At 40.6% G+C, this 27932-nt stretch overlaps 3 protein-coding genes across 3 annotated transcripts in view; 2 read left to right on the top strand and 1 right to left on the bottom strand.

Annotated features, from left to right (window-relative positions):
- The window catches only part of LOC141770481 (tyrosine kinase receptor Cad96Ca), a 159481-nt gene that overhangs the window by 65360 nt on the left and 66189 nt on the right, over positions 1-27932 (top strand). The gene's annotated exons all lie outside the window — the stretch shown is intronic.
- On the top strand, positions 211-17649 carry appbp2 (amyloid beta precursor protein (cytoplasmic tail) binding protein 2). The gene is made up of 13 exons (XM_074640000.1): positions 211-601; positions 5648-5736; positions 9511-9662; positions 11204-11327; positions 11789-11957; positions 12129-12218; positions 12380-12447; positions 12537-12642; positions 12756-12880; positions 13352-13437; positions 14727-14917; positions 15931-16096; positions 17163-17649. Exons 1-13 carry the CDS (start codon positions 464-466, stop codon positions 17423-17425), a joined length of 1767 nt encoding a protein of 588 aa, XP_074496101.1. The 5' UTR covers positions 211-463; the 3' UTR covers positions 17426-17649.
- Positions 21976-26418, bottom strand: LOC141770477 (uncharacterized). Its single transcript, XM_074640001.1, has 7 exons — positions 26150-26418; positions 25299-25394; positions 24813-24925; positions 24310-24433; positions 24024-24196; positions 22680-23918; positions 21976-22461 (listed from the first exon to the last, which is right to left on the bottom strand). The coding sequence occupies exons 1-6, from the start codon at positions 26187-26189 to the stop codon at positions 23853-23855; spliced, it is 612 nt and encodes a 203-aa protein (XP_074496102.1). The 5' UTR covers positions 26190-26418; the 3' UTR covers positions 21976-22461; positions 22680-23852.

The raw sequence follows: 27932 nt of genomic DNA, 5'->3' as shown, positions 1-27932 counted from the left end.
ATTCTAAACAACAAAGGAAAACATATGTTTATTTTGTATAGATGCCTTTCTCCTTGTATGTTCATGTATGTTTCATCATCCTCAATCCTACTAAATTGTTCAAAATATGACTTTTGAGTATAAAAGGTTGTTTTTGCATCGCCTGCACAATTACGTCACTGCGTCACTACACAGTGAACGTGTGCGTCGGGAGCGACGGGGGCACGAGCTGCTGTAGGGTCGACCGACCGACCGACGAGTATCTGGAGATGAAGGAGAGAAAGATGGAGATGAAACAGCGGGTTTAGCATTATAACGGCACAAACTGGCGATATAGTAACATAATCTGTGGCCTCCTCCTTCTTTTTAAAGCGCATGTTTCATGAAACCTCTCGGAGGAAGAGCTGTAATCCCAGTAGAAGGAGGTGGATGTAGGGAGAGAGTTGTGGAGGGAGGGCTGTAGCTGCTGGAGAGGGACAACAACATGGCGGCGGTGGAGCTCGAATGGATCCCAGAAACCCTGTACAACACCGCTATCTCCGCGGTGGTGGACAACTACAGCCGCTCCAGACGGGACATACGGTCGCTGCCGGAAAACATACAGTTCGATGTCTATTATAAGGTAAGCGTTACCAGTCCAGAGGCTCTGGTTTATATCTGACAGCCACCACACTAGACGAGTTTGTGTAATCAGCAGCTAAATGCTAACGTTAGCTAAAACCAGCTCCTGAAGACAACAACTGTTTATTCAGGGTCTAGCTAACTAATGGTTAGTTTACACCAACTTACATGTTCCTAAAATACAACATAGCCAGCATGTATATCTGTATAACAATGTTATTGCTAACAATGAACTGTATTTATCTTGTTACTTTAATTGTTAGCTGATTACATCAGTAACTGTTACATGACATGTGATGTCATGTAAACTAACAATATATTTGTGGGGTTGTTGTTGTTGTTGTCAATAATCTGTTTTGACCCAGTTTATTCAAAGTAGTTTTTCTTATACAAGCAAAACATACTTGTGACAGCACATCAGAGCTTTTTGTCAGCTGTCAATATACCATAAAGAAACACAAAACAGCAATATATTTTAACAGTGTAACTTTGAAAATTTTAGTTCCCTTCAACATTTAATTAAATGACACATTGAAATTAGATGACAAAAACAGTGGGTCATATATGCTCATTCATGAGGGGTTATATAGACATTCCTCCCTGGTTAGCTCACATTCTCTTAAAATACAAGATAGCTATCATGTGTATATGTTAATGAACGTTTGCTATAACAATGAACTGCATTTATCTTTAATTGTTAGCTGGTTACATCAGTAACTGTTTCATGAAATGTGATGATGTTGTCATGTAAACTAACAGTATATTTGTGTTGTTGTTAATCTATGTTGACCCACGTTATTCAAAGTAGTTTTTCTTATACAAGCAAAACATACTTGTTACAACACATCAGAGCTTTTTTTTCTAGAGCAGTCAGCTGTCAATGATACCATAGAGAACAAACAACACAAAACAGCAATATATTTAACAGTGTAACTTTGAAAACAATAATTTTAGTTCCATCATTCTTGTGAAGGGCTCATTGCATGGGTGGAAAAAAGTACAAAATGCAAGTCTCCCTCAAAAATAATCCAAGACACACTGTAGTGTTAGAACCAAATTAAAATGCCTTTATTTTACATGACAATAATTGTTTAAAATGACAAACGCGTTGCAACCAACATAGGTCTTCATCAGGGTCACTGTCTATAATTTTAGTTCCCTTCGACATTTCATTAAATGACACATTGAAATTAGATGTCAAAACAGTGCTGCTTTCGAGGCCTAATCAGGGCCATAGCCAGGATATTAGAAATACTGCATGCTTTTCAGATATGGCATCTATATATAACTATAGCGGCCTATAAGGTCATATATGCTCATTTATGAGGGGTTAAATAGACATTCCTCCCCTAACCACACACCAAAGCACACGTATTTTGTTGTTGGGACAGATTTACAAGAACTTGGAGCAAACCAGGTGACATCAAACTATGAACAGCCATTGGTACTGTACTGTGATGGTAGTATTCACTACCAGCATTGATTTAGGCAGCAACAGCAAAAACAAAAAAAAGATCTTTTCCAACAGTTGATTGAGTCAAATACCACTTTCACACCAATGACCAGGGTTGGACCAGGGTTAACCTACCCTCCTTTTGTCAATTCAAACCAAGCCAGTCAACCTGGGTTAAACCCTGGTCAGGACAATTCAGATACAACCTGGGTCAGACCTGGGAGCAATGCATACCAATTAGCTCAGGTGTTAGAAATGGGCGGGGTGTTACACCTCTGGAGGATTACATAGAGAGGAGATGATAGTTACATCATCAATATGAGCAGAAACATAAAATGTCACAGAATGATGCATGTTTTTGGGATACAGTGTAAATATAGTACACACAGCATTTTTAGCTTTATAAAATGTTTATGTTTTCATCAACATGAACCTTTGTTCCTCTGTCTGTCTACAGTACCCATTTATCATATATCTAATATGATAATATAGGCTACATTTACTAAAGGATTAGACACTTCTGAAGACTGAAATGTATGTTTCACTCACTCTACCATCCCAGCAAAGATTGGCTTCATATAGTAGAACTACTAAAGTTGTTCAGCTGGATATGTGGCAACTGTTTGATAATGTAAGAGCTTATCCAAACATAATAAAATGAGTTTATATTTCATTTAGTTTGCTAAATGCTTGATAATGTAATGAACCAGGGCTGGGTTTGTTACTTTATAACAGATGTGACAGGCGACAGATGGATCTTTTTGCAGGTTTATTTTGAAAGATACAAATTTAAAAAAGGTAACATAGAAGATGTGTAAACGTGCTTTAAAAACAGATGCACTCACAGCTGGCGGTACCGGTGGTCGGCTTCGGTGGTCGGCTTATTATTAACACGGTGTGTTTCCTTGTAACGTAATGTCGGATGTCTCTCATTCAGCAGCCTTGTTAGCGACCCTGGTCCGTTCAATTCACATCGAAATCGACCCTGGTCCGACCCACCTCTCGACCTGGGTCACAAAGGCGAGTCGATCAACGCGGGTTAACCTTTCATACACACAACCAACCCTGGTTCAACCCTGGTTGAGTCCTCGGTGTGAAAGGGGTAAAATATTCCCCGAGCTCCCAGACAGCTGAAGGGCTGCGTCATATCCTGCCTCCTCGCCACACTTATTTACAAAGGTGAAGGAGAGATTCTTACGTGATTGTATGTACCTGGAATCATTAAAGGGACTCTCTGTAAGAATCAGAAATAGCTTATTAACAGTGACACCTGTGGCCGTTAAGTCAACGGCAGTCAGCGTCCTGTTGTTCACGCTTGTGCTTGGATTCGATTAGGTTACTCGCATCGAGTTTGTGTTGGATTCTGAGTTCTGGTAGGGGCTGGTCGTTTGTTGGCGTTAGCGGACTCCATTTCCATCCAGACGTTAGTGACGGCTAAAGCCCTCGCGAGGGCGCATGGCGTCACATCCGTTGGATTTTCCCGGAAAAAACAGCCCGCATTCTTCACATTAAAAACAGTCTACAGGCTGATAGAGGAAACCTAGAAAGTCACGGAAGGTCTAATCTTTTAGGTTTGGATACGACCTGTTCACACATTGGTAATAAAAAACTATTTATATGTGTAAAAACTTACATACAGTCCCTTTTAATAATACAAGTAGGCTACTTGTATGACATACCACTGGGTACAGGCTCAGTGAAAGCAGTGGTGATGAAAATGGAAAGTGTGACCCCAGAGTGCTAATATGTCCAAATTCTCAGGAAAACAGAGGACATTAACTTTGTGTCCTCAACTTTGTGTCCTCAAGGTTTAACCTTAAAAAACACAGTAAGTAATTCTCAGCAAAGAGTCTAGGTTTTGTTGATGAGCAAGACAACATTACATTCCCATGACTCAGTCACTGTCGGTGTGGAATAAAACTCCTCCATCTAAATTCTAAATATTAATTTCTGGAAAAAGTTTGGTCCTGTCAAAACCTGGAGGAGTCATAGTTTGATAACTGCTTTGTAATATTGTTAAAGACGATGCATCAATTTGTTGCTTGTTGATTATATTTATAACTATTCTCTGTCGGTAAGATAGTACAGACTATCCTAAATCACCCATAAGTTATACTTAATCAGGTATTTCTAGTTATTTGGGGCGATTCATTTCCTGACTGTCCTATTTTTGTTTTGTTACACTCATAAAGATGGGGAATGTACACAAAGTCATCATGACATGGAAAAGTAATGAGGCACATTTTTAGTTTGTTAAATGCAATATACTATTTACTGTGAGACCTCTGGTTTTCATGCATACACTTCTTATTTGTAATGTGAATGTTGGTTAAACCGTTTTGCTGTCTTTTCTGTGACATACGTATATAATTATATTTTTTGTGCAAAATGCCGCTGAGCAGATGTTGTTGAGAATAAGCAGGCATCTTGGAGGTAGATTTTATATCTAAATGTGTTAGTAGGTAGGCCTGTGACGATAACTAATCATAATTGCGAAACACTTGTTAAACTGCGGTAACGTGAGCTTCAGAGTGCTAAACCGTGGCACGGCCAGCCGTCGTCTTACTTCTGTTACTCCTAAAGTAGTGTTATAATTGTAAGGATGGCCTCTAAGTGAGGCCAACGGCGTTACCACGGTTTTGCACTCGGCGGCTCATGTTACTGCAGTCTTGGAAAAAGAGGAGCGAGTAAAGGGGTACCCAGTTGGTTGCAATCTGCAACTACACCACTAGATGCTGACATTCCTACACACTGTAGCGTTTTTAAGAGGGGGATCGTGAAACCTGGCTCAATAAATACACATTTCATATGATATATGTAAGGGATAATGTGCAGCTAGAGGGTAATTGTTGTGAAAGAATTCCCTTCAGAGCGGTGCTGTCATCGCTCTGAAGGGGATTCTTTCACAAGTAGGACCAAAATGGAGGACCAACTGACATTTCCATCCATAAAGCCATGCCACAAGTGTATGGAGTACAAACTTCATATACTACACAATGATGACAAAACAATGTCACACAGTAAATTATCCTCAAAACTCCTTGGTTCATTGAGTCGTCATTTCTGCACTAGAAAATGTATTTTCCTCCATTGCCACCAACTTGACTTTATCTGTGGCTTGGACTAAAGCAACCAGTGTCTCACATAATCTCACACCACTCTGACATTAAGTGAGATTCCACCCAATAACTGCATTTGAAGAGACGCAGCTAAAACTGGTAGTGTCCCCTATAGACCCCACCACAGAGAGCCACTGAATATAACAACTTCCAACTCAGCGCAGTTTGATGACAGGCCAGACGTCAGCATTTTTTTTGTTTGAACTCCTGAACAGCAGACAGCATTTTCCAGAGCATCACCTAAACAGACCAATAATAGAGACTAGGATGAAAAGTAGGACAGAAACTCCACCATTGTAGTTGCAGATGGGACATTTTTGTACCGCTCTGCTGAGACGCTCTGTGCACGTTATTTATCAGATAAGTTATTAACTGTAGACTCCTCATTGTGCTCGTAATGGAAGAGTTGACATGTGTATTATTGTCAGTGAATCTCCATGCTCACCTTATCCCTCCATCTCTGTGTGTCTCTCAGCTTTACCAGCAGGGCCGGCTCTGCCAGCTGGGAGGAGAGTTCTGTGAGCTGGAGGTGTTTGCTAAAGTACTGCGGGCTTCAGACAAAAGGTAAGAATATAATGGGACTAAGCGGTGAAACCTCACACCATTCACATTGACCCATCAGTTGTCTGGTTTTTGAGACTGGTCCCTTACACAGATAGTTATCAGAGCAGTTTATGCTGTATGTGCTGAAAACTGCATTCATTAAATAGTAGGGATGGAACGGTTCAAGTAAAAAGAATCCTACCCGTTCTGTTTGCTAGTCACGTTTCGGGGCGTGTATGTATTGTTCGGTTCATTTGAAATAGGTTATGAGGCCCATTGTGTGCTTTTTTCATGTAGAGTTTGGCTCCTGTTTATTGTGACACAAGAAATGGGGAAGAGCCTCACAATTTCAGTCAAAAAGGCATGTGCAGAAAGAAAAACTTCTCAGTTGGCACGGATGAAGTGCAGTTTAGGAAATGGCGAGTGGACACGGTAAAGTACAGGATCCACCAGCATCGTTTCGCTCTGCTTTATGAGAGCAGTACAGATTTAGTGTTACCTATGACAATGATTGAAAAAAAGTGGTGGATAAAACAGTGACTGTGTAAGCACTGTGCAACATGTGTGGTTTATGCGAGCGGCAACACTTCCAATATGATGAGCCATTTATGAAGACATCACTCCGGTGTGTCCGTTGATAGCGCAAGGAGGAGAGAGTCTGGTAGGAAAGAGCAACTCCTTCTCCCCGCAGCATTTAAACAGCCTCTACATGCAGATTCAGACAGGGCATAAAACATAACTAAAGCATTGGGGAGGTTTATAGTGAAAGATTTGCAACCCTGCGCATTCGTGGAGGACGCTGGATTTCAGCATATGATTAACGTTACGTTACTTGAGCCGCGCTATAATATTCCCTCTCGCTGACACTTAAGCAACACAGTTATTCCCGAACAGATACGACTAGGATCTGTCAAAGAATTGTCCAACACAGACCATGTAGCTCTTACTACAGACGGATGGAGATCCAGGGCTACTGAAGGAGGTTACACCTCTGGAGGATTACAGAGAGAGGAGATGATAGTGGCATCATCAATGTGTGCAAAAACATAAAATGTCACAGAATGATGCATGTTTTTGGGATACAGTGTAAATATAGTACACACAGCATTTTTAGCTTTATAAAATGTTTAACTATGTTGTATGTATGGAGCTGTAATGTATGCAGAAACATACAGATTTACAGGATCTATTCATCAACATGAACCTTTTTTCCTCTGTCTGTCTACAGTACCCATTTATCATATATCTAATATGATAATATAGGCTACATTTACTAAAGGATTAGACACTTCTGAAGACTGAAATGTATGTTTCACTCACTCCACCATCCCAGCAAAGATTGGCTTCATATAGTAGAACTACTAAAGTTGTTCAGCTGGAAATGTGGCTACTGTTGAATAATGTAAGAGCTTATCCAAACATAATAAAATGAGTTTATATTTCATTTAGTTTGCTAAATGCTTGATAATGTAATGAACCAGGGCTGGGTTTGTTACTTTATAACAGATGTGACAGGCGACAGATGGATCTTTTTGCAGGTTTATTTTGAAAGATAAAAAGTTAAAAAAGGTAACATAGAAGATGTGTAAACATGCTTCAAAAACAGATGCGCGTACAGCTGGCAATACTGATGGTCGGCTTCGGTGGGCGGCTTATTATTAACACGGTGTGTTTCCGTGTAACGTAACGGCGGATGTCTCTCATTCAGCAGCCCTATATGTTCGTTTAACGTTACACTGCGTTGTCTCTCACCGTCCCGTCATTACCGCTTTTTTCTTCATCACCGTGAACGACCGGGAGCTCCCGCACCTCGATGTCTCGCCACACATGTTGTTCTCGTCCGTCGTTCATCTCCGGTGTGTCTGAAATCATTCCTGCTACCGTCCCACAGTTTGTTTATGAGCCACGGCGACCTGTGACAGTTACGTCACGGACTGTGCGCCCTCATTTGCAATCAAATAGGTTTGTCCCGCCCCATTTGTTAGCGAACCTGGTCCGTGCAATTCACATCGACATCGACCCTGGTCCGACCCTGGTCTGACCCACCTCTCGACCTGGGTCGCAAAGGCGAGTCGATCAACGCGGGTTAACCTTTCATACACACAACCAACCCTGGTTCAACCCTGGTTGAGTCCTCGGTGTGAAAGGGGTATAACAGGCTTGTTTTGAGATGAGCCAGCTCTGCACAGAATCCATCACTGGCGATCGCCACACAATGCATGCTGGTTAGATTTGTGTCCGACTTGATCCAGACCTGCTCTGACGTCATGTTGAGGGCAATGATAACCTCACGAGATCAAGGCAACCGCAGTTTTTAGCGCCAGACGCTGTTGTTGCTCTCCACCAACTGCAAGACCCAGGGCATTATGGGAAACGCCTGGCTGTTGCCTGATCAAAGAGCTGATTGGATCTTAGTTTTGACAACAAACACAACGCGTTGTAGAAAGTCTGAACTTTGTGTGTACTTGTAATATTTTAACACTAAATGTGTAGACTATTAGTCACTGTTGTGCAATGAAGGTTTCATCTGTTACTAAACATATCTTGTGTGGTTGAAGGTTATTTATATAACACTTATCAAAACGAGTGCTCATTACAAAGTGCTTTACAAGGCGGTCTAAAAATAATAAAAGATAGAATCCAATGTCAGATACACAAACATTTCCACATATATTTACAAATAAATATAAATAAATCTGAACGTGGTCAGAAAACTACAAGTAGCCTACAGATCGGATCTAACAGGAATTAATTATTCCTGTGACTTCCTGTAAATTCTTTGAAGGCGGCTGGAAACTGTCCAACTTGACCGCAGCTTTTTGTCTCCGCCCCCTGCTACTGCCGCCTGATCTCGTGTACTTTCCAAGTGAGGCGCAGTTCATCTAGAGGTTAGCGTAGATGCTGCAATAGCATCAGTTATATCAGAACTGGAGAGGATTTCTTCATTGAAAGAAGAGCAAAGAATGACACCCAAGGCTTTTCTCGATGGAAAATATGTTTTCGCTCGTCTCCCAACTGGCTTCGGCAAGAGTTTGATTATCCAATCACCTGCCAAGTATTTTTTTTGAAAGTGCCTGCCCTTTTCCAAACAGTTTCCAATGACAGCTTCTCAGATGGTTCTGTGTAACAACTGTCTGGCAGGTCAGGTTAACCTTAGTACATAATGAGAAGAATGCATTATTGGACATTGATGTTATTGTGCAGAACTGGACTTTTGGCTTTCTAATCATGTTTTATTCTGCCCAGTCCATCACTCATTTACTGTTTTGACTCGGCTGTTTTTATCTAACCTATTAAGTGCACATTGCCCGTGACTGTGCTTCGTATGTAGCGTCCTCCTGCTCTGGGATCTGTTGAGTTCCATCAGTTCCATCAGTTTAGCGAAGCCATTTTAATCACACTCTGCAATGCTGCCATTCAAACTTCACTTGAGGAAAAGGGTTTGTGAAAGGAGACAAATGTAACACTGGTATAAGAGCTTGGTAAAAATGTAACACCCTGTGCACACTAAAGTAGCCTTTAGGTTAAGGTACATTATTGATGTTCTTTATACGATGTTCTCTGTGGTGTGTGTGTGTTCTTGCTTTCAACCTTCATTGATGGGCTTGACGAGAATACAATAGCAGTAGTCACCAGCATTGTTATTCACTGATCAGCCAGATGTTTTGGATGTCTGTTAAGACTGCTGATGTCTTTTTTTATTAGCAAAGGCTTAAATGTAACAAACAATATGTTAATCATTTATAGTTATGCCTTCCACTGACATAGTCCATTCCTTTGTCCTACCCACTTCAGACACCTCCTGCACCACTGCTTTCAAGCGCTAATGGACCACGGTGTGAAAGTGGCCTCGGTTCTGGCGAACTCCTTCAGCCGCCGCTGCTCCTACATCGCAGAGTCTGATGCCCATGTCAAAGAGAAGGCCATCCAGTTCGGCTTTGTGCTGGGTAAATGGTGGGGAAGGGGACGAAGGGTTTCACACACACTCTGTTCCTGTATCTCGCAGACTATCTCGAGGCCATTAGAGATGCACCGATCGATCGGCTGCTGGTTGGAACTGGCCGGTTGTCAGCTGATCGGCCAAGAGCGAAAAATATATATAAACATAGAGAAGTTATAAGAAAAATAGAAATAAGATGAAATGTAAATGTGTTTGCATTATCAAAAATAAATGCAAATATAAAATGATATAGTTTTATATACAAAACTATCAAAGAAATCACATAAACTTAAGAATAGGGGACATCGGATTACTGCATACCATTTCATTTAAATGTTCATCCATTTGAACATTTTTAATTGATAAAAAAAATAATTTTAAGTCCCATGCTCTGTCATCCATTATTCCATTACTTTTCCTGATGTTTTAGGTTTTTGCCGTGGTATTGTTTCAGTGTCGTTATCGAGATATTTAGGCAGGGTATCGTATAAAATTTTGGTATCGTGACAACCAGGGTCTAAAATGAAGTTTTTTTTCCTCACGTGCCACTGTGGCAGGTCACTGAACATTTCTACTAGCCACACAATTGTTTTGTCTGCCACTTCTGAAATCTATGTAGAATGCTTTAGAATTGTAAACACTAGGACTGAGTATTGGCAAGAATCTGGCGACAACATACGTATCATGATACAAGGGTTACGATTCAAAATATTGCGATATATTGCGTTACTGTAAGCAAGACAATATATCGCGATTTTTAAAAAAATCGAATTTTAGGAAAACTGTCATAGTATAAAAAACACACTGCCATATGCATAAAATCTGAGCAAAAAAATTACTTTTTCATGCAATCAGAATTGTAGGATCTACATTTGCATTTATCACAGACGGCGCATATCTTTGCAAATAAAATAAAGTATTGACTGAGTTAATCTTTGCATGTAAACTATTAATTAGAATTCAATACAGAGTTTTTGAGAATTGATAGATACAGTATCACAAAACATAATATTGCAATACTCAATATTTTCGTCCACCCCTAGTAAACACTGAGTCAGTGGTAACAGACAGTAGAAATATGGATCATGTAACCTTAATCCCTGACTATTTTTAATTTAGGAATTGCTTTTTAAAAATAATATTTCTTAATATAAGGAATCTGTCATCGTGGCAGGTGGCCTGGAGTTTGTACCTGCCACAGCCAACATTTACCCTGTATTTGGCAGTTGGCAGGTGCTAATTTCATTCCCTGGTGACAACACTACCAGCTGCACATCTTTTAGCTCTTTATTATCATCTAAATGAAACACTTGATGTTTGTTTGGTGTTAGAACTCTAGAGATGAGTTTCTCTCCCTCTAACAAATACCTGTGAGGTAAGATACCATAAGATGTGTTTCTTCCACACCTAGTTTGCCGTGTAAGATTTGTTTAAATATTATTTGATATAGATAATATATTTTAACCACCAGTTACCACGGTTAATTCTGAGTGTATCTCCCCTCTGATTTGGAGACAGTTGGATTAATCTCTTGTCTTTTGATTCTAGGTGGCTTCTTGTCTGATGCAGGCTGGTATGGAGATGCAGAGAAAGTGTTTCTGTCGTGCCTGCAGCTGTGCACGCTCCACAGTGAGGTCCTCCACTGCTACCGGGCTGTGGAATGCTGTGTCAGGTCAGTCTCAAAACCTCTGTTCAGTGTGTGGTTATATTCAACAAGAATGCTTCACCCAAGACTAGGGGTGGGCGATATATCAAATATACTTGATGTATTGCGGCTTGTTCTACGTGGGATTTAGTAAATGACTATATTGCCAGCATGGAGTATAAATCCGCTGGCATGAGACTAGCTCTGGCGCTTTGCCTCTCCCGCGGATCTTTCCCTCTCACAGACACACTCTCCTGTGCATGTGTGTGTGTGGCGTATGAGCATGGATATGCTTATCCTGAAAAATCCTGACATCTTTACAAATGAAATGATTGGATGACCTACTGTATCTGCCTGTCTACCTACCTTCCCGCGTACTTGTGTGTTTGTGAATGAATGAATGACTGACTAAATGTAATGGTCTGTGTTTGTCTACATCCAGTAAGTCACACCTGAGATTCTTAAGTTTTCCTCTGTTGTGTGCACAGGCTGCTTCATGTCCGCAATGGCAACTGTAAGTACCACCTGGGGGAGGAGACCTTCAAGCTTGCTCAGTCTTACATGGACAAACTAGCCAAACATGGCCACCAGGCCAACAAGGCAGCGCTATATGGCGAGCTTTGTGCCTTGCTCTTCGCCAAAAGCCACTATGATGAGGTATGTATGTCTGACCACCAGTATATATTATAACCAATAAAGGCAAATGTTTTTAGTTTTATTTGAATTATTAAGTCAGAGTCTGGTTTACAGCATTGCAGAGTTGTTGAGAAATACTCCAGACAGACATGATTAAGTCTGGAACCCTTATATTTTTCCTGCATTTTTCAGGCATACCGGTGGTGTATAGAGGCTATGAAGGAAATTACTCCAGGGCTGCCCGTCAAAGTAGTGGTTGATGTCCTCCGGCAAGCCTCCAAGGTAAACGATGTTTGTTTATATTACACGGTATTATTGAGTTATTATTGGGGGTACAGTGTCTTTGCAGAATGTATCTGCAGAACAGCAACGTGTTGTGCCTCATTAGGAAATCCCTCGATCAGACATGATTGTGTAAAGTTTGGCTTGTCTTTCCGCTGCAGGCCTGCGTCGTGAAGAGAGAGTTCAGAAAAGCAGAGCAGCTGATCAAACATGCAGTGTTTCTAGCAAGGTAACCTGCTGTGTCTTATAAAGACTCAACATTATTCTTATTCTTTTTTTTTGTTATCGAATTCTGATTCAATGTTTTGTATCTCACAGAGAGCATTTTGGACACAAGCATCCCAAGTACTCGGACACGCTGCTAGATTATGGATTTTACTTATTAAATGTAGACAACATATGCCAATCGGTTGCTATTTACCAGGTAAGTTGAGTGATTGACAACAAGTGTACATGTTGTCCTCATTTTCATTAAAAACCAATGTGTCATATTACCTATATATAATTAAATGTCCTTTCTTTCTGTACAAATTCCAGACAGCACTGGACATCCGACAGTCTGTGTTCGGAGGGAAGAACATCCACGTTGCCACAGCCCATGAAGACCTGGCTTACTCCTCATATGTGCACCAGTATAGTTCTGGGAAATTTGACAACGCTCTGTGAGTACAATGAATCTTACAAAGTCGGGACTGTTTCTAAACCAGCCAGCTAATTACATTAGACATGAGCTCCCTCGTAGATGTAGCACAAGACCATGACTCATACTGTGCCGGTCTGTTCTGTTACACACTGTACTGGGCTCAATGTTATGTGCCTGGATGCTCTGGATGTTTACCATTTCATATCTTATAAAAGCATTGATCATTTCAGACACTGATAGATGATGGCAAGGATAAGAGTGTTTCTCTTTATTTTTAACTCATCCAGTGACATTCCTTCCTGTATACAAAGACCTTGATTCAAAATTGTGTAATGCTTTGACCTTTCTCACCCTGATGTGAGTTTCAAAAACAACTTTCCTCAAGGGAAAATTGACTTTCTGGGAAATGTTTATCCTGAATAGAATACAGTTTCTAGCCAAGTCTGAGTTGCATGACATGTTTGGGTCAGCTGCTGTGTTTGTCCCTCAGATTCCATGCAGAACGTGCCATAGACATCATAACTCACATTCTGCCGGAGGACCATCTGCTGCTGGCCTCCTCTAAGAGAGTCAAAGGTAAGACAAGTTTCCTGGAGATGCTGGGCTTCTGCCTACTGTGTGGAGGGTACAGGGAATATCAGGCAGGCATTGAAGGAACAGTGTGTAACGTATTAATAATGATTGTCCATAGTTAATCACAAGTTAATCGACCTGTGTCAGTTTATTGGCCTCAACACAATCCTAGCTCAGTCTGCGGACTCCCCGGGTGTGTTCTGAGCGAGGGGAGCTCCGTGCGCTGCAGCATGTAGGAAGACCGGTTGCTGTACATTGGCATGTAGGCTGTATCCGGCGCTGCAGTGGCACAGAGCCTGCAGAAAATCGGCACAGTTTCCCTTCAAACACTCAATGGATTTTGTAAGGTAGCAAGCAGACTGTGTCTTCATGACAGCTCCAAGGACAAATGATAAAAAACAACATGCGTTAATTTAAAATATTGATATTCATCCATCGATCGACTAATCACGGCAGCCCTATGATAGCGAGAGAGAGAGAGAGAGAGAGAGAGAGCGAGAAGGTGGACCTTGCTTCGAGCTATTCAGTACAGTCCTAGTTCTAATGTTCCACTGTTTTGCTACTTGCATCAAGTGCTCGGTACACGCGTCTCTCCTCTGTCTTCATAACAGTCATGCTGCAACAGTGCATGACACTGATGTTCCCACTGCTGGTCAAAATAATTTGCTGTCACTTCGAGGTAACTGTGACCGCTAAGAGTCCAATAGTCTCCGGTAGTCTGTCACAACTCCCCCGCTACTTTTGCTCTCTGGCCTTCATACAAGTTGTGTATCTTTGACACGGTTGTGGCTCTCCAAAGGCAAATATGTGCAGTCGTTGAATGCGATCCAAATAATTTCCCACAGACCTGCGTTAATGCATCAAAGAAATTACGCATTAATTTTGACAGCAGATATTTTTAACTACAGATTCAAAGGTGCCCGAATCAAAAGAAACATTTACACAAATGACAACGCTGTATCTAAAAGGAGTGAGTTATTGCAGTAAAATGTCAGGTTTAGAGCTCTGAGGAGGCCTTGATTCAGCCATTAAATATGTTTTATTCTTGTTTCATCAACATTCATTAAGTTCACTTAATTCCTCAGTTTACTTAAACAAAAAGAAGCAACAACAAATTAATAAACACATTTTTCCTGATGCCTCTTTAAGTGATTAATAAGGTAACCGTGAAGTGATGGTAAATCATGGTAAATTTCATATTTGGTACCAAAAAATGACATGGCGCTGTGACTCCATTGTTAGATTCTGGGCATAAGTCTAATATGTTCTTCGTCATCATTTATTTCCCTCAGCTCTTATTCTGGAGGAAATCGCGATTGACTGCCACAATAAGGAGACAGAAGAGCGCCTTCTTCAAGAGGCTCATGACCTTCACCTCTCCTCACTGCAGCTGGCCAAGAAGGCCTTCGGAGAGTTCAACGTCCAGACGGCCAAACACTACGGCAACCTAGGACGACTCTACCAGTCTATGAGGAAGTTCAAGGTGTGTGTCCTGACCAAATCTCTCATGATTGTTTTTCATTGTTCTGACTGGAATAATGAAGCATTAATGTAACATGAAACTACAGAAGTGAAAATAGCTCAGAGCTTCTTGCCAGTGGTGTCTTCGTATACGACGCAAAATAATTCTAATCTAATATATAATTGTGTCTACCACACTACCACAGCATACCATACAACTGAAACGGTAACCGTATACAGTGGATGCTATGTTAATGCCACATGTAAAGTGGCTACAGCGTGCACTGATGAGAAAAAAGTGATTCATCGGATTAAATGAGCCAGTCTTTTTTTTTTTTTTTTTTAAATCAACTTTCTTTAATTAATGCTGGACTGCCCCGTTAATACAGGTGCGTCCTTTGTGAAAATGTTGTTTTTGAAAGGCTAAACGCCAACAAATATGGATTGAAGAACCACGTTTTTTTAGATAATAGCGCTGTACACGGATGCATTCTGGGTCAGGCCCGCTCGAGCATGCTTTGAAACTCATGGAGATAAGGCGACGCTCCAACTTTCTAAAAAAATCCGCTCCACGCTCCATCCAAAATCCTTCTGTTCACATGCTCTGGTTCCCAGGCAACAAAGTTATGATATTTAGTATAGAATTCCCTCTTTGTGTTTGAGTTACAGTTGAGGGATGGTAACAAAAAGAGTACATTTTTATACGAAGAAGGAAGATATCCACTTTAATACTAATTTTGATGGTTGAATATTAGCTTATAAACCGTGGAGGACTGTGAATTTTATCCCCCATCGCTTACATTAAGATGTTTTAATGGCCAGAATGAACAGGAGGAATAATTAATGCAATGAAAACCTGTTTTAATTCTCATATCGCTAGTGTTTTAGGCCATGACTGTGGAAAAAGAACCAAATGTGTTGCACATTGGAAAAACAAAATAAACAAAAATCTAATAATTCTTTTTTTCTGCTTTGCGTTAGTAGTTTTGCCCTGATGTGTGATATACATATATCTATCTTTGCATGTGTACCCAGGAGGCTGAGGAGATGCACATCAAAGCCATCCAGATCAAGGAGCAGCTTCTGGGCCACGAGGACTACGAGGTGGCTCTGTCTGTGGGTCACCTGGCCTCCCTCTACAACTACGACATGAACCAGTATGAAGACGCAGAGAGGCTCTACCTGCGCTCCATCGCTATCGGTCAGACATAGGGTTGGGATGGGATGGGTTACTCGTGCTGGGTCTTTACTTTTTTGTTTTAAAAAAACAGTTCATAGTTATAACTTAGTTTTTTTTTTTTCCAGTGAGCTGCTGAATAAGAAGTCTAGTAACATATTTTGATCTGATCCTGCTTCAGAGCAGGTTAGCTATTCATCATAGGTTACCATGGTGATTTACCCTGGTTAAAAGTAAGCCTGCTTCTAGATAGCACAAAGCCTGGGTTAAGCTCATGGATAGCTGGATAGCCCTCTAATCTTGCTTTGTAATAAAGGCCTGTGGTCACTCCTGTCTCATGGATTCCAGAAAAAAAGGGTTTTCTCGTCTGCTCCCAGGGGTGCTGCGAGTTATATAACTTAATAATAACTTTATAATAATAATTATTTATTATTTAGAATATAATATTTATTTTCGTTATTAATTATCAGCCTTCCATTTCTTAATTAATCGCTTGATCTCCTAAACATTAGAAAATGAGTGATAAATGTCTGAACAATTTTCTAGAGCCCAACTTACTTTGTCAGACCAACAGTTCAGAACCCGAAGACATTAATTTACTATAATGCAAGACAAGTAGAGGCAGTAAATTCTGTTTCTACAGTAGCCCAGAACGGACAAACCAAACTGGCTCTAGAGTTTTTTTACGTTACCTGAAGGCCACCGTAGTCAAAGAGTCTAGAAGCAAAGAGAGAAAAAATTGGTGCTTTTTTGACAACGGCCGCTAGATGGCGCTGCGGTAGCGCTGCCGCCATTTTGGACCGGGGTCCAGGGTCCAGGGTCTATTGGACCCTCTTCTACATCCATGGTCTGTGGTCTCTGATTTTGAGATTGCTCTCAAAATCTGTGTGCTGGATTTTTCTAACTTCCATTTATGTCCATCGCTCACTTTATGCTCCTCTGGGAAACGGCCAGGCAAAAAAGCTTAATAAATATATAAGTTAGTAAGTATATAGTTATAAAAGCATGCATATTTATAATATTTTATTGTTCAAAACAGGCTCTAGAATGATGACAAACATGGTTTGTTATGTTTCCTGTGTCCTCACAGGTAAGAAGCTGTTTGGAGAGGGTTACAGTGGGCTGGAGTACGACTACCGAGGCCTGATCAAACTCTACAACTCAGTGGGAAACTACGAGAAGGTGTTTGAATACCACAACGTACTGTCCAACTGGAACCGGCTGAGGGACCGGCAGTTTGCCGTGGCAGATGCCCTGGAGGACGTCAACACTACGCCCCAGCAGACCCAGGAGGTGGTACAAGCTTTCCTATTGGCTCAGAGCATGGGCCCCACCCGCCCCTGTCTCGGCTGATTTTATGAGGGAAGAGAAGGAAGAAAAAAGACATGTGGGCTTTAGCCTGGTGAGGACACCTACTCAGCCCAAAAATGTGGTGCTTCAGTTGCACACAGTTAATTAGTAATGCACAGTAAATTCAAGCATCACCGGCGAGTCAGTTGGCTTTATAGTCACTGCAGCTGCCAGTACACACACAGACATACACACACATTTAGTGGTGGAATTAAAAAAAAAAAGAAGTAAGGAAGACACCGTTATGAAACCTCATCGACATTCACACAAACTCCAGACTGGATGCAGCGTCACCCCACTGAGCAGACTGTTGCATTTGAGGACACAAGACTGAGGGGAGGTGGGGGGGGGTTAAAAAAACAAACCTCAACCATCCTGTAAGGATGACAAATGATCTCTCCTCTTCTCTTGTCTCGCTCGCCTTTTTTTTTTCATTTTTGCTTTTTTTATTAGAACCAGTGTAGCTCTGAATGCCATGAGACTCATCACAGATCCAAACCATGTTCTCCAGGGCTCTATATACAGGGCCGCGTCTGGACCCCACACACATCTGTGAAAAACTTGTTTTATCCCACATCCATCGACATCATCAGGTGGTGGATCAGAGATGGAAAATGTCAGATATTTTTGACACTTGTACAGTAAAATAATACAGCAGATTGTACACTTGTTTTTTTTTTTTTTTTCCTTTGCAAAGAAATGGACCCTCAGAGAACTCCTGTTCTGAACTGCTTGTTGGAGAGAGATTACAAACAGTGGAATGTGTTCAACCAGTGGGTATATAAAGTTACACACACACAACAGGCTTCACAGGTCTTGTTTTCAATATACTTTATCTCTTTTTTTCCAGCTGACGATAATTAAAATGCCAACAATTTATATGCAAAAGTGTATCTTTATGTAGCCCTTTGTGTATGCTTTTCTTACTGAGTGAGCCATGAATTCTGAAGAAACAGCCTCACACTTTAAAACAAGAGACTTGAATTGGAGTGAAGAGGGGAAGATGCTACATGTACAGAGGCTTATAAGCCTCCCTTTATGTGTTAATTGTAAGGTGTGGCTTCATGTATGAGTGTGTGTGTGTGTGTGTGTGTCAGTATACACAGATAGAACTCTGGGTGCTCAAGTGCTCCACTGATGATTACCAGCCTTACACCAGCTTGCAGTTATCTGTCTGTAGACGGACCCATACTTCTAAGTGCTAAATAAACTATTATACCCATAAGGGCACTACAATGGGGACCAATATTGTATATTTATGTGTGTGTGTGAGTGTGTGTACACGTGTTGCCAGCCTGTTTACCTGTGCATCTGGCCTTTCCTCTCCACTCCTTCCTGTCGGATATCCCATTAATGCAAAGTTACAGATATTTGATTACTGGACCATGTTTTTCCATCAGCCTCCACCACACTGAAGTCTCATCAGTTGTTTCACCATAGAGCGTCACTGGTCTTTAATAATAATGAACCAATGAGAAAAATCATAATGCCGCGATGCTCACTTTGTTATGACTCATGTCTGTGAAAATGAATCTTTCCTAGACAGCTGCTTTAGAGGATCAGATCACTCAAAATCTCACTTCCCTCTAGTGCAGTGGTTCCCAACCGTATCTGCTTTTGACGATAGCCAAACTAATAGTGGACTTCTAAAGGGGACATATGCTCATTTTCATGTTCATACTTGTATTCTGAGTTTCTACTAAAACATGTTTACATGCTTTAATGTTCAAACAACACATTATTTTTCTCATCCCGTCTGTCTGAATATACCTGTATTCACCCTCTGTCTGAAATGCTCCATTTTAACGCTCCTGTCTCTTTAAGACCCCGTCTTGCGAGAAAATATGGTGCACCTTTGCAAAGGTAGTTCTCAAGCTGTGGGCGGTATATTCTAATGAGCCTGCATGTGACATAGGAAGGGGAGCTAAATGTTTTCTGATCTAGACAGCCCACAAAAAACTGACTGGGTCGTCTTATTTCACAGTTTGTGGGTTGGTAGGAACTCCAGATACCCAGATGGATGAACACAAGCACTGAAAAAGTCAATTGTTCATCATATGTCCCCCTTTAAGGCTGATAACCGATATATAAGCCAATATCCATTCTGTTTACATAAGCACACAACGTAAAAATGTCCAAAATTAACCAAATGTAAGACAAGATTAGGACCACGATATGTACTCAGAGTCGGCAGTTAACTGTGTTAAAATCAACTTGTAACGGCAACACCGAGTGTAATTTAACTACACATATCTTTAGCATTTCTAGTCTGACATTTCTTGTGATTTATTGGCCAACATATACAGCGATACAGTTATATCTGCATTAAAGGTTCCATATTGTAAAAAGTGAGATTTTGTATTGATTATAGATGTAATTTATATTATGAAGCAGGTTTAAGTGCTTTATAAATACTTTTAAACTATCAAAACGCTCAATATACGTAGAAATACACACAGCCTGTATTCAGAAATTGTGTGTTTAAAACAAGCCGTTAGGATTTTTGTCCATTTGTGATGTCACAAATATACAATAATTAGACCATTATACGGTTTTAAACATAAACATTCTAAATGTGTCCCTGTTCATTTCCTGTTGCAGTGTATGTAAATAACATCAGCTGACAGGAAGTAAAACATGGACCCAAGCTGTTGCCTAGCAACGCAATTCCGTTGAAATGCACTAAAATGGAGCGTTTTAGACAGAGGGTGAATATACAGGTATATTCGGGCTGACAGTATGAGGAAAATAAAGCTTTTTTTTAAACATTACAGCATGTAAACACGTTCTAGAAGAAACACAAAATACAAATATGAACCTGAAAATGAGCACGATTATGGGACCTTTAAGCTAATATCGGCCAGTATATTATCAGCCTAGCTCTGCTTGTTACCACTCAAACTATACAAAGACATGTTTACTTAACAGAGTATAAGTTGTACAGTTTTTATTTCTAAAGGTTAAACATAATTTTGTGAAGCAGATTTGTGTTATTCCTACCTTGGTAATCAATTTGCGACTCCTAGTGGGGTCCAGACCCGCAGATTGGGTGCCACTGCCGTTGTGGTATCTGTCCTTGCAGATAGTTTTGGTTGAATCATTCAAAGTTCCGTTGGAACTGAAAAAAACAAACAGGGACACTTGAAGGAATCCCATTGACCTTTGTTGTATTGGGATGGAGGCAGATCTGTCTATCTCTGAACTTGGGTTAATCAAACCAAAACTATTGGCATGGCTAAATACCATTAGAGGTAAGTGAGAAATAGATTTTCTCATGATCTTTATGAACTGACCCTTTAAAGTAGTGCAGCATGAACGGTCGTATTTATGTGGTCATGGATGCATTGAGACAAGCGTGACATCTGTAGAGAAATAACTGATGAGATTTCCTCACTGGTGGAAAATGTGAAAAAAGTGTCCAGTTTTAAAATGAATTTAGGCAATATCTGCAACATTACTGAAAATGTGATGCCTTTGATTAGTATTAGTGCACATTGTTTTCTTTTTGAAGTGAATGAAGGAAAAAGGAGCTTTGCCTTGCTGTTGCTTCAGTGCTGTCAGACGTCTCCCTCTCTAGCAGTGATGTGAGTGGCTCTAGCTGAGGAGGTCCAGCCTTAGCCCCCTTAAAAGGACGCTCAGCTACACTCTTCAGTGCTTCGGCTTCAACAAGCGACACACACACACACACACACCCTCCCTCTTGGAGACAGAGAAAACAATTCCAGAGCAGAGGTGGAAATGAATGTTAACCTGCAGTCGGTATTTCCAAGCAGTTTCTATACACAGATAACAGATTAGATTCGGACAATTTGCAGAAATCAGTATATTGCAGCAGAGTTGGGCTTGTCACAAATGGTCCATACATATCTTATTGTAATTACAAGATCTCCCCTCAGATACTCCGACACCGTTAGATATCATCGTATTTTGTTCTCTCCTCCCGCTACACTGACCGCTTTAAATCAAAGGCCACATGTTGCACTGCATTCTGGTCTGTTTTTTGAGTCATTTGCAAGCTCTGTGTCTCCTTTCAATGGATTGCTCTCTGTACCGAGCGTGAACGTTCAAGAAAACTCACAAATCATTTTCTGTCCTAACTCGAGCTGAGCTGTCAATATATTGCCATGATGTCACATTCTCTGTTTGGCCACAACAGGAAAAAGAAAAAAAATGGACCCAGAAATGTGATTTTCTTTTTTTTTTAAACAGTGTTTAAGGGTGTCTCTCCTTTATCAATAACCCTGAGAAGCCAGCTGTCTAATGGAATGTAAGAGACATGGTTTGACATGACAATACCTACTGGTCATCATCATTGTGATTAACTGATAACCTGAAAGGGAAGACCATAGTTTCAGTGCTGGAGGTTAAAGATGGACAAAGTTAAAGATACTCAATAAAGTTGTGATCTCTCCCAACAGCCCTGTTTCTCTCCACCAGTTCAGATGATTGACACCACATGTGGTGAGGGGATGTTTCACTGTTGTCCTGTTACTGCTTCACTGTTAGCTGCAAAAGCATTAAAATGTATCATTGATCACAAAAAGCCACATGCATTTTTCTCTTGTGTTCACACCTTAAACTGCAATTTATTCACATCCCAGTGCAACGAAACATGGCCAAACAAATGTAAATATATTAGAAGGACAGTTGATGGTACTATTAAATGTATTTTATATCACAGCCCGTTCAGTTTCCTGGACCTTTAGTGGTAGTCGTGGAGTTTATTAAAAGTCCCGCTTCAGCAACTCAGTGGCTGGTTGGAAATGTCATTGTAACCAACATGTATGACAACATCCTTAGCGAGCGGGTGTTTGGCCAGGATGTCCGGAATCTTTTCCTTAGATGTTGGTCACCTTTGCGCCAGGGAAGCAAAAAGTTTCGGCCGTTTTTCTTCCTCACGTTCCTCACGATGGAGTCTCCGATGAAGAGCGTAGTTGAAGGTGGAGGAGACTTCACCCGTGGAGATGGAGTGGACGGAGAGGGACAGACAGAGCTGAGTGCTGGGGAATGTTTCATGGAATAACCTGATATCAGACAGTCTGATTCTGAATAACCTCCCTGTGGATATCAGACGGTCCGATTCTGAATAACCTCCCTGTGGATATCAGACGGTCTGATTCTGAATAACCTCCCTGTGGATATCAGACAGTCTGATTCTGTCTAGCTATTCTAGCAATGTATTTCATCTCTTAGTTTCTTTAGATAATACAGTTCAGCTTCCAACTGACAGTTTTACATCTCAACTTCCAGGTTTTACAGCAGTGCAATGCATTTGAGCTGTAACATTTTTAGGCAAGTCATTTCACATTTCTGCATTTTCAGCAATGCTTTACCATTTATTTTCGCTTTCAGCATTCACACGCATTTTCTGCAGGAAATACATGTTCTAGTTTTTGGTAGTAATGCTGTTTCTTTGCATTTATTGGCTTATTTTATTGAGGAAATGGTTTCAGAGTAAGTCTTGTGCTGAAGTCTGAGAATAAACTGGAGGTATGATCTAGTATGTAAAGTCATACATTGTTGTAGTTTCTTTAGCTATAAGACACTCAACACTTTTCAACATTCTCAAACATTCTTATGTCTAGCAGCAGGTTTGCAGGTGTAAAATATACATTAATTACATTTTGCTGGTGTACAACACACTATAGTTTTACACAAAACTGAATCCCCTGCAGATACTTTTTATACAGGCTTTCTGTTTAATAGTGGTGTGATCTATGCAGCCCGTTCTCATTCCCAAGGCGTCAAATACCGACACACAAGGCACCCTTTAGTGCTGGTATGCAACACACCAAGCGAAGGGTAGGTGGAGGTGGATGGGTCTAACAAACACATCCAGGAGGCCACTGTTCGTGTCCCGTGCGATACGCTTCACTTTCACTCTGCAATCAGCTGATCGTTCATTACCAGTTTTCACAACGTCAAGTCTCATTTTCACAGTAGTCGTTTTAAGCCCAACCATGTTGTTTTTTCCTAAACCTAACTAAGTGTTTTTGTTAATTTCACGACATTAAGCACGTGTTTACTGCGAGTGAAAAGTGACACCGAGGGGTCTGACAAAGCGGCAGTATGTGACGAGCTGAGATGAGAACGTGTTGATCTGTGTACAATAAGTCTCTCCCTTTGGTGACTGCTGTCATTTCATGACATAAATTACAGCGATCACAAATACCCCCAACAGAAAAGGGTTTAGTGCAGGCTTATTTATATTTCTTACTGGCCTGCTGACATTCCTTAAACAGAATGAAAAACAAAAAGTTTCAAGAACAAAAAGTCTAAATATGGCTCATTTTTATCCACATTCTCCCAAAGCAATGACTGAATCGCTTTTTCTTTAGACAAAACCAAATGTGACCTGAGGCCATTGTTCATATAAAGGTGGTTGAATGATGTCCGCATTATTCCAGCGTAGATAGGACTGACTCAGCTTTCACTTCTGTTTCTCTTCCGCCTCATCATCGGTGAGGTATTCGATGTGTGCCCATATACACCAAATCTGCAGATATGACAATATAAAATGAAATATGAGCAGCAGTTCTTTCAATACAACTTTTGTCAGTGTGATGTTTTTTACGATCGTCACGGTTTATTTCTACCGTACCTCCACTGATAGAGCCAGCAGGCGGCCTGCAGCCAGCAGCAGGGTCCCCAGAGCCTGGATCCAGGTAGGCAGGTATAGCCAGTGGGATAGTAAACCCCACTGACACCCATACAGCCACAAGGGGAGGCCGTGCAGCCCGCTAACCACCAATGTGCCGAGAGGTGTCCGAAACCCTAAAAGCACCAGATTACTCAGTTCAAGTTCAGATGAACACATGGACTCTGTGATGCATCCTGAGCTGCACTGTATACATCAACATCAACTTATTTACAGGGACGCATTTTACCGTTTGCCATGATGGTTTGTGTGAAACGAGGGCTGGTGATGAAACTGTTCTTCCAGTGGTCACCTTTGGCGTTGTGGTTACACACAAACACACACCACTCCAAAGCAGACACCAGCCAACCCCACTATAATACAACACAAGGATGACATCAGACAAGAAACATTCAACAATTAACACCATTTTAAATAGAGTACAGTACAAGACACCTGCGTGTTTGCACAAAGAGTGTATATACAGCATAAGTGAATCTGGTTGAGTGGAACAGTGGGTGTTCTGCTTGATGTCACAAAAAAACAAGAGGCAGAACAGTAATAATAAGGATTAATAGGGGTTCATTTCTTGGCAAATACTAGGCTTCATCCTTCAAAGACACTTTATGCAATAATTATATGAGTAGTTAGTGTAAATCTAAATCTAAAAAGATTTCTCATATGATAATTATCTAGTAACATCTCAGCCAACTAACTGTACAGTATGTGTTGAATGTTCTGCAGCCATCAGACCTCAAACAGCAGGCTCCACAGCATGCCTCTGCCCAGGTTGTCCACCACTACGTCCAGCCAAGCTCCAAACCTGGAGGTCTGGCCCAGCCTCCTCGCCAGCCAGCCGTCCACTCCTGCACAGAAAACATCATCACATTATTGCAGACAGAACTCTCGTTATACTCAGCAACTCTTCCTCCTGGCTACTGGCTTTGGGTTTTGAAACTGGATGCAACAATACCTACATGCAATACATAAGAGTCTGTTCATTTAGCACAGAGATTTCAAAAGTGGCAGAAAAAATGTCTGAGTGGCAGACAAAACAAAATACTTATCTGCCAGAGTGGCAGACAGACAGTGCAAAAAGTTCATTTCAGACCCTGGTTACACCTGTGAAATTTTTTTTTTATTGTAGGCCATGTTCAATACAGCGTTTGTTGTCTACTGGAATGCACTGATGTCAGAATAAAACCTGTATGAATTTGGTGTAAAATTCAAAGCCTTTACCATCAAGTGCTATGAAGATGGAGTAAAGAGAGACAAACACTGCTGGTGTCTCATAGGCAGCCCATGCAGCAAACACAAGGCCGATTCTAATGTATCCTGAAAGACACAAACACATACAGAACTAATTACAAACTATTGAATTCAGTGACAGACATATACAGCACCCTTAGCCTAGGTCAGTTCAAATTAATCACAAGTTTTTTTTTATGATCATAGTGACATCTTTCAGCGTCAATGTTCTGCCTAAAATCATAGTTTATAGTGACATTCATCTAATTAACTATCTAATTTCTATATATATATATACGGTCTGCAGGACAGATAATAATGCACACAGTGCACTTTCATAGACTAAGCTACTGGAGTTACCCTGCACTATATTCATTTTTAACAGTCTCTTCTGCACTATATTCACTTTTTTAATAGTCCTGTATCACAGCTGTTACACTGCACTATATTCACTTTTAACAGTCTCTTCTGCACTATATTCACTTTTTTAATAGTCCTGTATCACAGCTGTTACACTGCACTATATTCACTTTTTTAATAGTCCTGTATCACAGCTGTTACACTGCACTATATTCACTTTTTCTTCATCTCCTTGGATTTTTATACCTGGTATATTTTTGTTGTTTACCGCCTTTTTACTAACATGTTTTGCACTATGGAACTGTAATCAATAAAGTTACTATCTATCTATCTATCTAATCTAATCTAATAATATCATAGCAGGCTGATGGGAGTCTCTAAAGGTTAATGACCAACTATGGGCTCACAATGAACTGACAACCCCGCACATAACACTAATGCAAAACAGTCAGTGACTTCAAATTCAACCAGATGTTTCTCACCAGTAATATTCGGCCAGTACAGCAGAACTTGGAGTCCCATCTCCGGTCAGTTATTGAGCGGTGCAGCGGTGCGTCTTACCGGAACAAACAGGATGATGCAACCAGCTTTATAAGCCGAGCTGTCGAGCTATCACAACAAGCACACACGCGCATTTTGTCGTAATACAGCCATTGATCATAGCATGTTCATGTTTACATGCCTGTATAGTGTCCATCAGCTTCTAAAGTCACTGTTTGCGCTCTCATGTTGTCCACACTACTAGGTGACATATGGAAGCTCACAGAGCTGACGTCGCCAACGCAAGAGGGCGTCACGCCAAACTCCATTCTAAAATCTGCACCTACCTATTAGGGTGTGTGGGCTGCGTTTAAAATCCGTTCAGATAACCACTAAATGATCACTAAATGTACATTTCTTTCTCTTTTTTTTCCTTGTTTAACATTTAGGGTTTCAGTTTTGTTGTTACTGTCCTGCTGTTACATTTTTGTGCAAGAAAAGTCATGAATATCCTAAAAAACAAAATTAAAAGGAGGAGAGGACCTCGCCTGTGAGACCAGCCAAGATTAAACTGGTACATTTCTTAATAGAGTTAAAGCCTCACCGTAAACGACCATTTAGCCCAGTATAAAGCGAAATTTAGTTGCTGCTATGTGCATATTTTTTTGTTATTATTATTTATTTATTTATTTGCACATATATAAAACTGCACAAAATCCAGTCAATGAAAAAAAAGAAGAAATGTGTCAGGAGAGGTCAAGAAGCCACAGGCTTATACAAAGGACCTCCCCCCAACCCCAGGAGAAAAAAACAACAATAACAAAAAAGGAAGAAAGATCTAAACTAACATACTTTTAAAAATACAACAAAAGTTAAACAACAACAAGAAGTACACAAAATGTGCAGAAAAACCTAACCAAACAGTGGAAAACAATCCAATACAAACAATGAAATACACACAAAAAACAGTACAGAAGAAAAGAAAATATATCTTAACATATCAAAAGATAATTAGACATCATTAAATGTGATGATAACTTCCTTTTTAAAATGTTCTAAGGATAACAAGCTCTTGATAACATGTATTTTGGTGTTCCATATGTGTAAACCACGATATCTGAGGGGAGATATGAATTTAACTGCAACTAAATACATAATATAAAATACTAAAAACGTATACAAAGTGCTGTACGACGTCTGCTAGTACCTGGTCTGTGTCAAGGCCTATGGAAAGGAGGCTTGGTCACGCGTCATCAACGCGTCATATCTCAGTGGGGTATGACACATGTGCAGTAAAATCTGGTCTGCACTCACCGAAATTGAGCCAATCACATCGCAGCTTCAGTTACACTGCGCATGCGTTATACCCCACACCACAAAACCCTGACCAAGCCTCCTTCTACAGGCCTTGGTCTGTGTGCCACTGGAGGTTGCTGTGGTGAGGTCCACTGGTGCATCAACAAAATGACTAGTTGGGCTTTGGTCCTACTAGTGTGGTGCACAGTCTCACTAGTAAGGCTTCTGTTGGAACTAGTTGGACAAAAGTGCCACTAGTTGCTGAAAAACAGTGACTAGTAAGAGTTTTTGTTCAACTAGTAGGATCAAAATGGCCAACTAGTGCTGACAAAAGACCGAACTAGTGGAGGAAACTGACGTTTATATAATAATAATAATAATAATAATAATACATTTATTTATATAGCACTTCTCAAAACAGATGTTACAAAGTGCTTCACAAGACAATAAAAGCAGATAAATAAAGTAAAGATATGGTAACTGCTAAAA

Source organism: Sebastes fasciatus, chromosome 7 (assembly GCF_043250625.1).
Source record: "Sebastes fasciatus isolate fSebFas1 chromosome 7, fSebFas1.pri, whole genome shotgun sequence".
Classification (NCBI taxonomy): domain Eukaryota; kingdom Metazoa; phylum Chordata; class Actinopteri; order Perciformes; family Sebastidae; genus Sebastes; species Sebastes fasciatus.
The sequence above is the reverse complement of the archived record's forward strand: the minus strand, read 5'-3'. Positions and strand labels throughout refer to the sequence as shown.

What these genes read in the sequence shown, in the direction of transcription:
- LOC141770477 (XM_074640001.1), bottom strand. Translation starts at nt 26,189, where the DNA reads ATGGGACTCCAAGTTCTGCTGTACTGGCCGAATATTACTG. An exon ending in GTACTGGCCGAATATTACTG is followed by an intron (nt 25,395 to 26,149) that starts GTGAGAAACATC and finishes TGTGTCTTTCAG; the next exon opens with GATACATTAGAATCGGCCTT. An exon ending in CATCTTCATAGCACTTGATG is followed by an intron (nt 24,926 to 25,298) that starts GTAAAGGCTTTG and finishes TTTTCTGTGCAG; the next exon opens with GAGTGGACGGCTGGCTGGCG.
- appbp2 (XM_074640000.1), top strand. Translation starts at nt 464, where the DNA reads ATGGCGGCGGTGGAGCTCGAATGGATCCCAGAAACCCTGTACAACACC. An exon ending in GCTGTGGAATGCTGTGTCAG is followed by an intron (nt 11,328 to 11,788) that starts GTCAGTCTCAAA and finishes TTGTGTGCACAG; the next exon opens with GCTGCTTCATGTCCGCAATG. An exon ending in AGTCTATGAGGAAGTTCAAG is followed by an intron (nt 14,918 to 15,930) that starts GTGTGTGTCCTG and finishes ATGTGTACCCAG; the next exon opens with GAGGCTGAGGAGATGCACAT.